We start from the raw sequence: 13,603 nt of genomic DNA, 5'->3' as shown, positions 1-13,603 counted from the left end.
TTCCCCAATGGTAATGTATACTTGTAAATAAAATAATCCATGGACCAGTCACTTGCCTGTTGAAAGTACTGTATGTTGTATTAGCCATGTCATAATGAGAGATCAGTACTAAATTCTTACCTGAAGAAAATTGAAAAGGTCAGTGGGATTCTATAACACCTTCAATATGTGAGGCCTTTCCTTAGGTGAATGATATTGTTTGGAGATAACAAGATTAAAATAGAAAAGACCATCACACTGAAGGGTTGAAACTTCCATCACTGATTTTCCCATTTTACTTTCACCAGATAAATGTAGTGTGACATTGTCTTCATTATAAGCTGCCTTGTTAAAAGCCATTGTTTTATATAAAATGCAAAGAAAAATGTGGAAAAACTGTCTTTTAAAGTTCCACTCCTGCCTCCAAAGTTGATTTTATTAGTTCCTTCAGTTTATAGTTCCATATGTATTCAAAAAGTTGCAATATTTTAGAACATATGCCTGACTTATGATGAAGACTGTTTGTACAGTAGTAAGTGAAGTGCATTAGTGAGGATGGTTTAGCCTGTGAGATGGATGTAAGAAGCTTGAGTGCCTTAATGATGAGTGAGTATGAAGATAGGAGGAGGCATTAAGGGCTAAATAGAATGTGGATGGCTGTGGTAAATGAATGTGTGAGAGAGTAAGGAATGGAAGTTGATGAGGCCAGGAAATTGACAGGGGAATGAGTTGGTTGGATGAATTATGTTCAGAGGGACACATGACAAGGGTTTGGCACCCCTTTTTAATGTGACAGTTGATGAATTGACACTGTCTAGTGTGTCTGTGTGAAGTACAACTAAAAAGAAAAAAATGTGGAGTTCATTAGGCTTTTGAGGTGATCTCAGGGTTTTGGGAGTATGAATGATTTGGTTTTTGCTACAAAAGATCAATTGTTGATATACTCAGTCTCCTGACTCATACCATCCATCAGTCAATTGACCAGCATGGAGAAACTCGTTCGGTAGCCCTTGATATTTCTAAAGCTTTTGACAGAGTGTGGCACTGTTCCATGCTATTCAAGCTCCCTTGCTATAGCCTATTATCTTTTGTTCCACAGATTTCCTCATATCTCAGTGACAGAAAGATAAAAGTAGATGATGCATATTCCAATTTCCTCTCGATTAATGCCGGCATGCCACAAGGGTCAGTCCTAGCTCCAACCCTATTCCTAATTCACATTAATGATCTCATCTGTCACTCACAATCCCATTCACACTTATGCAGTTAAGTCAGTACTTCACAGTTCATTCACACTTAAACACCCATTCACAAAGTTTAATACAGTTAGCTGTCACATAGTGCACAAATATTGTCCCCAAAAGGTCCCGCTTTATGTGATTTTCACATTAGAGGGCCATATTTTTACATGTTAAAGGGTTCATGGTACTCAAACCAGCCCCAAGTTCAACTTTTGGGGCAATTTTCAGGTATTTTTCTCAGGACATTTACGTACCTAATAATGACTTCATTACATACAAACACTGGAGGATTCCTCACCTTGAATTGAAGAGGTTGTGAGTTTACTGGGGGGATGGGAGTGGGGTACCAAGGCAGGGCAGGACTCCTACCGGTCCCCAGCATGGTCCTCTTGCTGTGCCAGTTCCATAGATTCCTTATCTGAGGAAGAAGGTAAATCCTGTATATCCACAGTCCTCTGTTGCAAGTTGCAACTCTTCTGCCTCCTGCACAAACCCATCAAATTTAAGGGAACACACAGACATAGCATCATCCTCTTGCTCTTGTTGCTGTGGCATCTGTCGAGGATGAAAGTACTGGGTGAGTAGAGTCTGGTGGTGTTGTCATATTTTCTCTTGCCTTAGCTCGTCATATGGTTGCATTGCATTCAACGCAGAGTCCAGTATATCAGCCTTCCGAACTTCATCCACTTCATGAGCCATGGTGGCATCTCTGCACCAGCCAAGATGTTATTTATTTGAACCATGGTCATAACTGGTGCTGTGGTTCGTGCCTCAGCATGATCCCCTTGCGTCACTGCCTCACAGAGTTTCCTGTCCAGCTCGTCAGTGCGTTGCATGGCGTCCTCAGGCATCGAGTTGTCAGGCTGGGTCAGGTGGCCAAAAAAAAAGAGCAAAGATAACACACGACACGTGTGCAGCCAGTGCATGGGCAGAGGGTTGGCTCATATGGGGCAGGAATGCTCAGCGGACCGTGATGACACCTCGCCCAGAAACATGACAGCCATATGTCACAGGCAGATGCACCCCGCATTATGAATATCGCTGCCCGCATTATGTCCGTTTCTCATCGCTGTATGACCATTTTTTTTTGCGTAATGACTTTAAACCATAATTTGTGGCCTCAGGCTGTGTAATCCCTATCATCACAGTGTTGTACGGTTTTCAGAAAAAATGAGCAGATTTTTTCACCCACTTTATATCTGTACTTTTCATGTTTTGACCATTTCCTGGCCTCAAAAATTGCCTTCCATGTTTTGTGAGGTTCACGCATTGTGACCGTGTGTTAAGTGAGAGCTGACTGTATATCTAACCCACAACTCAGTACAGCAGTCTCCATAAATCAAGACTTATCTAAAATCACTTAATGGGGGCAAAATAACATTGTCTCATTTGATGCTAGGAAAACTAGATCACTGATTGGGGATGAAATAACAATGTATCATTTCATGATAGGAAAACCAAATACTGTATGTACAGTTTACGAATTGACAGATATTGGCTGATCTCTATATTATCTTCAATGCTGTTAATATTCCTGTCTCTAAAAGTATTGAAATTCTCGGATTTTCACTTAACAGTGCCCTCAGCTGGACCTCTCATGTTAGATCACTCGCTAAAGCCACTTCAAAGAAACTTGAATTATTGTACAGAATCTGTAACTTCTGATGAGCAGTTAGCTATAATTTACAAGAGTCCTGTGTGCTCTCAACTACAATACAGTAATCTCTCCAACAACCGATGTAATAGAGCCAAAGGCATGTCCGGAAATTGGGTTTGTCCAGGAAGTGGGAAAATGCCTCCTAGACAGGTACTTATGGACCCTAACCCAGCCTGACTCAGAAGACCACCTACATAACTTCCTACCAGACATGCATAGCACCTATTTAAGACCCTATTCACACAAATAAGGGACAGAAAGCATGAAATAAATGAAAACGAACCAAAGAATGAGGAATTAGAAGTACTGTATGAAAAATATTTAGCAGTGTACAGGGTACTTACAACACGTCTGTGGCCATTACAAAGATTTACCTGCCTCCTCTAAGGCTCTGGCAGTGGTGAAAATGTTCTTGAAGCATGTACAGTAATTCAGTGTTGTGCTGCACTTACCCCTTTGCACTGTGAATTATAACTGTTTAACACTGCACATTCTGTTCTTACTTGTGTCACGCCAGTTGCAACATGCCAGTTTGCACTCTGCACTTAATCCTGTGACTGTGAATTCTATTTTCTTAACACTGCACAGCACTGTGAAGTCCCATGTGATGAAGTGGTGAGGTATTGCAGTTTATTCACAGTTTGTTCACAAAAATGAGCACGTGCAGCAGCCATTGCGATGAGCATCTAGTCACAACCATAATTAGGCGGTAACTGGGGAGGGGAGGAAGCAGGGGGCCACCCTACTATGCACAAAAACACAGCTGTTCGGCACCGCACGCCAAGTTCAAAGTACGGTTGAAAAAAATGTCAGATTTTTTTTCTTTCTTTTTTACATTTTTTGGCCATTTGGGGGTTCCGAAGGCCCGGACCCAAAATATTTGGAAATTGGGGTGTCTGGGAATTGGGCATCCAGATATTACAGGGATTACTGTATTGCTCATCCTTGTGGAGTGTATGTGGAGAGGTTACACAAAAATAACTGGACAAAGTTCAGAACAAAGCTGTAAGAATTATTAATAACCATGCTATAACAAATGAACTACCTCCCCTACAAGTAAGAAGGAATGTTGCCTTCCTTACATTATTTTACAGATACTTTTATGGCAAATGCTCATGCGAAGTTGCATCCATTGTGCCACCTCTCCACGCCTTCTCCTGCATTACATGGGCATCTGGTAGCACTCATGACTGGACTGTCACACTGCCATATTGCAGAACTGCCTATTAGAGTTCTCTTGTTCCCCAAACTGCATCTCTTTGGAACTCACTTTCCCAGAGTGGTTTCCTCCCAAACATCAACCTACAATTGTTCAAGTCCAACTGTTACTGATTTTTTATGAATGGAGAACACCATCTGGTGTATGGATTATTATTATTATTATTATTTTTTTTTTGCATTTGTTTTTCCTTCCTCTGTACAAAAAAAAAAAAAAAAAAAAGAAAGATTGTCATGTTTTGCTGGTCATGTTGTTGATAGTTCTCCCACTTTAATATTTTTGTATTCCATGTTTTCACTCTCATCTTAAATGTTAAGACCAACTTGCCTAGCCCCGGGCTCCTACGCTCCTCATGGGGCAACGTAGGATTGGATGATGGATGGATGGATGGATGGTATTCCTTGTTCCTGGATCCTACCTTACCCTGTCTTTTTAGACGGGGAAATAGTTTGGATGATGATGAATGAGGAATGATTTGATCCTTGTTTACTTAACACTCAGATGATAGTTTTCCTACTTTTGTGTTTTTTCATGTTAGGTGGGAGCACCCATCTCCCACTCACGCAGTGCAGTACCTGTACAGTATTACTTTCAGATGACCACAGCTAGTGAGAAAATCGATGGTTTCTTGTAGCCCAGGAAACCCTTTACTACGCTGGTTGGTAACCACATAAGCTAATGGACACCTGTGGTCTAGTGGAATAAGGTGCTCCAACTGGTTGTGACCCATTAGAGTTTACATTTGGGAGGTGATTGGGGTGCGTTTGTTGCTCATATGAATACTGATGTCACTTAGGGAAGAGTGACTGATCAGTTGCCTTAAATGTCTAGACTAAGTAGCCTTGCCTTTCGCCTCTATGCTGATGGGACAGTAAATTATTGAGTGAGTAATAGAAGAAATAATGTTTTTCCTTTTTCATGTTTATGGATTGTACTCATATACAGTATAATAGGGACACTAGGGTAAGGATTGTTGTGATTATGATGATGATTCAGAAATATATAATTGACCATTGGAGATCAGTATTATCCATTGCTTTCAGTTCAGTCCATCCACCCATTCCTTATCCAGTCTTTTGGTGCCTCATCAAGTATCCTGTGGCCTAGGACTAAGCTGCTTAGTCCAGACATTTAAAGTGAGAGAGGCCAGTTACTTGTACTAAGCTGTAATATCTGATCAGTAAATTCCAGGCACATCTCACATTTGGACCCTTAGGTTCATATTCAGGCAGAGCACCCAGAAACCAGACGTCCAATTTGTTAGTTGTGTGGTTACCACTCAGTGTAGCCAATGGTCTCCAGGATTACAGGAAATCATTTGACACTACGTCAAGTGAGTGGATGACAGTCACCCTCTTTTACCGTAATTGTTGTTTAGTAAGACAATAAATTTCCATCTTTGACAGGACTGGGCTGACCTGATAGAATATGTGCTACGTAAATGTGCCCGGATTCGCATCGAGCATCCCAAGAAGCGGGATCACAGGGACTCACTGAAATCCGTGTCTGAGCCCTCAGGAATAGAGTTGACGTGAGTTATATCATTACCATTTATGTCCTGGCTTTGGAGTCACTAACATTCTCATATATATATATATATATATATATATATATATATATATATATATATATATGTATGTATATTTATTTATTTACATCCAAAATTTTCTTTGACCTAAGATGAAATCAGACTCTTCAGCAGTTTTATTTGAAGTGTTATGACTTCCCTTGTAAACTGCATTTATACTTTCTCTTTGAGCTAAAATTCTTTTAAAATAAACAGTTTAGTGACTCTAGCCTTATTTAAGTAGATGCTTAGTTAGTTCATTAATGGGCTTAGTGTTTGTGTGCATAGAAAATTTCAGGAGGATTTGGTGTAAGTGTGGGAGCAGCAACAGCATGGCAGATTTTAAGAAGTTAACCATATGAATTAGTACCGTATACCCAATTATTATATAGGCCCTTTACTTGTCACAGACTATGAACAGTTTGTTGTTTTTGTTAAAACTTGCCTCTGTAAGTCAGTTTTTTATATTTTACATGCTTTAGGACTACTGTACATTGATAGTGTTGTTAGGTAAATATGTGGTTTTGGGAAAATAGTATATACTGTATTAAGATTAGAGTAATTTTGCACATCTGTTAAATTGGTCAGCATTGCCATATACAGCTTACCAGTATATATGTCAGTCCAAAACATGCTTTTTCTGCCTCCCAGCTCTGTTCTTCAGTCACTCACATTCAGTTGATCCATAGCTCCAGGAAATTAAATCAGATATCTCCAAAATCAACAGGTTAGCCACTTTAAAACAATATTTGTAGAAGACATACTGGAGTGCAAGAATTAGTTCAAATAAATCTCTTGATTTAATTCCTATGCAAAGTAAATGGTTATTAGGAGGACCTCCTTCATGTCATAAGAAACACATGATTTAATTCCTCCTCAGAGTAAATGGTTATTAGGAGGGCCTCCTTCATGTCATAAGAAACACAGTCACATAGTAAGTCTCATGATACACTGTGTAATCTTCCCTACATCCTGTGTAGAATGTGGTACTCTGACAAATCTCCCTTTGGTGTGTCATAAGCAGATACCATAATTAAACTGGATGACAACCAAATGGATTTACGTCTTCATTTGTGTTCAAAGTCATAGTATTGGAAACCAAACTGTAACATCAAGGAATCTTTTCATCTCATGCTGATTGCCGTTATATTGTTTTAATCTATCAAGCACAAAGTTTGCTCAAGTGACAGTGCAGTATTTTCCCGTTGTTGATGTGATTCATATTGTTAAAGTGAAATCACTAGTTTTGTAAAGTAGTTATAACAGTACAGTATTATAGATACAATATTAATGCATTATTGATGGCAGATGTATGTAGAATATGCCTTCTTTCCTTTTTTAATGACTGAATTAATTAGCAAAGTATTGTATGTTTTTATTAATTCTCTCATTTCAACTTTGTATGATGAATAAGACTTTAATGCCAAGTGACTTGAAGTGAGGATTATTCATCTTCTCTTGCCCTTCTGGCTTTTGGTTATTTATCTTGTGTGTAAAATGCATTTTGTTAAAGCATATGAGAAATGTTTATTGACAATGTTTTGCATAAAACTTATACATTCATATTGTTTGCTTATCCAGTGAATGACAGAACCTCTACTGAGTAAACCACTTCAGTGCTGTCAATCTGCTGCATGTGGTTTATGAATTTAACTGCACTGAAAAGTGTTTGAGAACAAAGATATGTTAGATAACAGAGAGAAATTTATACAAAATATGAAAACTTCAGATAAATAGAATAGTGCTTGTCTGCTGACATGTAACGATTTCAAGTTGAAGTTTTACGAGACATTACCAGATTTCTTTATAACTTGAATCATTTACTCTAGAACATCGGTCAAATCATTACTCTAGAACATCAGTCACATTGAACTGAGGCATAAAATGATGAATTGTTAACATCACCTTGGATTACAAGTCACATCTCTTAATGTTGTTTACAGTATGATGGTCATAAAAATATCTACCGACATTCAGTATGGGATAGCACTAATTTATTCAACAAATAATACCTACAACTTCAAACAGCATAATGTTTTGCTGTAAGTACCTTTCCATATTTAAGGATGATATATTAATGCTTGATGATGAGACTAATTTCTTATGGATAATATGGGTAGGAGACAATCAAAGGCAAGAGCTTAAATTCTTCATTTTTGGCCACAGAGAGTCCACATTCAGAGAAATAGTTGCTCGTAAAATGGGCTCTGTGTAGTCCAAAAACATAGGGAAATTAAGAATTTGAGCTCTTTTCTGTGTTTCCCTCCCACCCATAGTACCTGTGTAATAGTTGATTCACTTTGAAAAGTACTATCACCTTTCCCCAATAACAGACTGCAGTGTGAAATTACAGTCATGAGAAGAAGATATGGTTGTCAGATGTTGTTGGCTTTACTAATATTCTATGTGAAGAATCATGAATTGTCTGTACCTCATGGCTGTGCATTGATGATAAATTTAATATACACTGTAAACGATCATGAATTATTTGTATGTGCAGGCTGTACATTGATGATGATTGAAATATAGAACATGGGAGACTGGAGAGCTAAGTGACTGATATTTTGCTTCACCAAAAGCTCTTATATTAATGAGCAATAGTAGCTGCAAGGCAGAAAGTGTCTATAACCCCATCAGTCTGAGGACACATTCTCTTCACCTTGTTCTTGCTACTTAAACAGTTTTATTCAGCTCGGGAGAGACTTTTCTCTTGAGGAGTTAGATATAGCTTGCATTATCATTTTCACTTAAAGAGCACCCTCCTCTACCGATTACCATAAAATCTTTTGTAGATAAAAGGATGTGGGTAGGTGGGGGCACTCACCATCCACTCACTTGATATAGTGCTGCTTTGGGTGTCTGCCTTTTCATCTCGTCCTTCCTTCTTCTTCTGTCTTTCTTTCCTTCATCCTTTCCTCTTCCTTCTGCCTATGGGTGATTCTACACTGAGTGACAAGCCAAATGGTTTCCTGTACACCAGGAAACCATTTACTACGTTGGGTGGTAACTATATAACCAAGTTATGGCACCTGGTTATTGAGTGGGTAATTAAGGCTCCCCAATCAGATTGAGCCTGTGTAGGTTTATATCCAAGGGGTGGTTGGAGTTTATTGCTCACATAGTGCCACTGAGGGATGAATGAGGCTGGTCACTGTCTTGTTAAATGTCAGGTCCAACTTGCTTAACCCCGGGCTTCTCCGTTCCTCATGGGGCAACATAGGATTGGATGATGGATGGATGGATAGATGGATAAAAGGATGCAATGGAAAAGTATGTTGTTGGAGTCAAGAGGATAATTGAGCTGGCATGCTTAACCCTTGCTGTGCTGATTCTTTGTAAGGAAGTTTACCTCCCCTTAGTCCTTTTTTCATAACCAGTATTTTTGTACCTCATATGATGTTTGTAGTGTGGCAAGTACAGACCTTCATTTTGTCTCATATGAGGTCTACTGTACAGAGTGGCAAGAGTTAAAGAAAGGAAGAATCTTTTCTGGATGGCTGCTTCTGTATACTTTAATGTATTGTATCAGAGTTGTGCAGTTGCTAGGTATAGCAAAGTCCTTCATGACTAGATAATTGCTTTTCAGACCCATGCTGACACCCTCAGAAACTCTTGAGTATAGACAAATTTCATCCATCCATCCATCATCCAATCCTAAGTTGCCCCGTGAGGAGCGTAGGAGCCCGGGGCTAGGCTGTTGGTCCTGACATTTAAGATGAGAGTGACCAACCTCACTCATCCCTGAGTGGCATTACATGAGCAATAAACCCCAACCACTCCTTGGGTATAAACCTTCACCGGCTCAATCCGATTGGAGCACAATTTTTACCCACTAAACCACCAGGTGCCAAATTTCAACCTATATTTATATAATGCAGCAGTCACTGTGAAGTAGACATGAACAGCAGTGGCACGGGGGGTTTGGATGAGTGCTATATAATATGTTGATGCTGGTTAATCTTTTTATTTCATTTAGGATCAACTGTTGGTATTTCAGGTGTAGGCTGAGTTGATTTTAATCATGACCAAACATATTTCCCCTTGTCCTGACATACATCAAGCTCAGCAGCTATATACAAAAATATTATGGTCCCATGCACTTTAGCCAGGCAAAGGGATTCATTCTCACTGTATAATGAATTAATGTACAGCTTCCCCACAGTTTTTTGGAAATTTATATCCTGCTGTTATGAATTAAATTTTTCCTGCACAACAATAAACATTGGGTTCATTTCCAAAGAAATAAGGCTTGTGCGACCTGATTATTTCTTTCTGCATTGTGCAGCCAGAAAAAGTGTGTCTTTTTGATCCAGTACTCTCTTGACTGTACAGTATTATTCCAGACCATGATTCTCTTCATAGATACCCGGTAAGTTAAACCCACACAGACATAGAGATTAATGCGTAACTGAAACTGTTTTGTCCTCACAATGCGCGCATGCACACACACACACACACACACACACACACACACACACACACACACACACACACACACACACACACACATACACACACACACACACACACACACACACACACACACACACACACACACACACACACACTTAAACGAGTTTAAAGCTAAATTTGACTTACTGAGAAACAGAGACAGGACCCACGAGCATAGCTCATTTCCTGTATATCACAATTAGGTAAATACACACACACACACACACACACACACACACACACACACACACACACACACACACACACACACACACACACACACACACACACAAACGCAATTTGGATCCAGAAGTGGAAGGTCATATGTTTCCAACTTGTTGAGCTTTTACTCAAGAGCGATTGACATGCTACAGGAGAGAGACGGTTGTGTGGATTGTGTGAATTTAGATTTGGAGGAAGCCTTTGACAAGGCACCCCACAAGCGACTGGTGTGGAAATTGGAGCACAGAGGAGGACTGAAGGGAAACCTCCTGGAGTGGATGAGAGACTTTTTGAGAGACAGACAAATGAGGACAGTAACAAAGGACAGGATGTCTGGATGGAGGGAAGTAACAAGTGGAGTCCCACAGGGCTCGGAGTTAGCGTCAGTAATGTTCCTGATTTACATAAACGATATGGTAGATGGAATGATGAGTTATGCAAGTCTGTTTGATGATGATGCAAAGATCTTGAGGAAAGTAGGAGTTGAGAAAGACTGTAAAATGCTGCAGGAGGACCTGGATAGGAGTCATGATTGGAGCCGGATGTGGGAAATGAAATTCAGTGCAAAAAAATGTGAAACATTGGAAATGGTTAAAAGTACCAAGAGGCCATCACTGAATTTTTTGATGGGTAATGAACCGATCACAAAAGCGATATGGGAGTGCTGGCCCAGGATAGTTTGTCACCTGAAAAACGTATTAACAAAACAGAGAGACGTATAAACTCTTGACTAACATAAGAGTAGCATTTCATTACATGAATGAGGAGATGATGAAAAAATTGATAGTGGCCATGATCTGCCTCAGCATAGAATATGCAGCAGTAGTGTGGTCCCCACACAAAAAGACAGGTATAAACAAGATCGAGAGAATACAGAGAACAGCAACCAAGATAGTCCCTAGCCTGGCAGATCTGTTGTACATAGAGAGGCTGGAAAATTTGGATTTCCCTCCTTTAGAGGAAGGGAGAGAGAGGGCAACATGATTGCAGTGTTCAGGACCTTGATGGGAGCAGATAAGATTGGCAGAGAAGATCTGTTTGTATGGGAGAGGAGAGTAACAGGAGGACACGGACTGAAACTGAAAATGTCAAGCTGCTTGAAGGATATCAAGAAGTATAGTTTTCATTATAGATGCATAGACCTGTGGAATGGCCTGGACAAAGAGATCGTCCAGTCTAAAAACTTAAATGAGTTCAAAGCAAAATTTGACTTATTGAGAAACAGAGACAGGACCCCACGAGCGTAGCTCATTCCTGTATATCACAACTAGGTAAGTACAACCAGGTAAACACACACACACACACACACACACACACACACACACACACACACACACACACACACACACACACACACACACACACACACACACACACACATCCAAAATCCTTCATGTAACATGCAGTACATCAATGTCATTTAGACAACACATCACAAACATTAAAAAAAAATTAACACCTAGGCTCAATGCCTTCAGGTCATTTCCCCATACAACATTTGGACACAATAAAGAAACCACCACCACAGTACATAAACAGTATACAGGTATACCCCTGTTTAATGATGCACTTGGTTGGGTAAAAACCCATCGTTAGGCGGGGTATTGTATATCAGGGTAGATTTAACATGTAAAGTAATGGGATGCATTTTCAGCCTTGGGTTTCCCCTCCAACCAAGTCCAAAACCCTCCCAGATGAGCTCCAAAACAAGTTTAAAGCTAATCTAAATGACGTAACAGCTGTAAAAGAAGCCAGCCTAAACCTAACACCTGTAAATAACCCACTAAAACCAACAAATAAAATCTGAAAATAATCAAATATAAGTCTGGAAAAAATCAAGCTTAGTAAACTGTACCCCAAAATCACAATGTTCACCCCCACCTATGACTAAAACACATTAAACTAAGTCTAAAAACAGTTTATAAATCAGCCTAATCACATAATTTTAGTCTAAAATATCATCAGAATCGGTTAAAAAAGAAATAACAACCCATCGTTAAACTGGGGTTTGGCCATCATCAGGCGGGATATGGTGGTATTTCTTCCCCCGTCATTCAGCCAGGGTATTGTATCTGGGGGTCTTATACAGTATATCGAGGTATGCTTGTATATGTTCAGTGATGAGTTATTCAAGCCCTGCTTGGACTTCTAACCTTACTAAAACACACTACAACACTCTACAGACCATACAGAACAAGGCCCTAAAAATAATCACAGGCTGCACAGCTACAATACTTACAGAGCACCAACACCAAGAAACCAAAGTCCTCAAAGTCGAGGTTCATCAAGGCATGGAAGGTACACAAATTCTTGCCGCTGCCTCCACAAACCCCCACCATCCACTACACTACATGGCAGTACATCCGCACACATCAAGGAATATCAAAACAACACCCTGCACATGATATACACAAATACTGTTATCTCTCCCCCCTCACCCGCCTCACACCAGCTACCAGAAGCATATCCATGCTCAGATCACCTGTCGCTCCATTCAGTCACTCAGAGACAACACACCGCTGCATGCACAGCCTCCTGATATCCAGTCATGTGAATCCTACCTCCCTCATGAGGACAGGGTCCACCTGGCCAGGCTGAGATGTGGGCATCATCCAACCCTCTTGAGTTATCAGAAGAGGCTGGATGACTCCATCGCTGATGCCTGTCCAGGATGCAACACAGCACCCCATACTATTATGCACATTATGGAAGACTGTTATCTTCATTCTGGACAACTTCATTGCACAGTCACCTGCTTGAACAACACAACATAAACACCTTCAGAGCTCTGTGGCCTTGGTCTCGGCCGTGGCCTTCTTTAGGGACTCAGGGCTGTTTGGCCAGACTGCCTAGGAAACATCTACTATCACTACTACACATATACAGTAGAACCTCTCTCATTCGGACTATATGGGGGGAAGGGTTGTCTGAATTAGCAGATTGTCCGGACTATCAGGGTAATCTCCAGTTCATACCAAACTCTATCTACATATGGTATGTTTGTAAATTATTAACATATGTGGCATATGTCAACCCTACGTAACTGCAAAAGATGAAAGGATACCGGTACTAAAATAACAAAACTAATCATGTAAGATAGTTTTGTATTGCATAATTTACAGGTAAGGCCATGACAAGAAACTAGCCTACATTTTAAATTGTAGTAAGTGACTAAGGCCCGTGTAGGCAAAAAAATAAATTAATTAATTAACTGTAATATTTGGAATAAAAATAAAACTTATGTAGGCAAAAAATACATTGTCATC

General features: G+C 39.9%; 1 protein-coding gene across 1 annotated transcript in view; it reads left to right on the top strand.

The window, feature by feature from the left end:
- tim (timeless) overlaps positions 1–13,603 on the top strand; it is a 394,051-nt gene that overhangs the window by 261,707 nt on the left and 118,741 nt on the right. Inside the window, exon 14 of the mRNA XM_080274845.1 lies at positions 5,503–5,627. Within this exon, the coding sequence (XP_080130971.1) occupies positions 5,503–5,627 (125 nt within the window). The remainder of the gene's footprint in view (positions 1–5,502; positions 5,628–13,603) is intronic.

The sequence above is a fragment of the Coenobita brevimanus genome, chromosome 60 (genome assembly GCF_032717465.1).
Source record: "Coenobita brevimanus isolate Jiangsu-jjx chromosome 60, ASM3271746v2, whole genome shotgun sequence".
NCBI lineage: Eukaryota > Metazoa > Arthropoda > Malacostraca > Decapoda > Coenobitidae > Coenobita > Coenobita brevimanus.
This window is presented reverse-complemented; position numbering and strand designations above follow the sequence as displayed.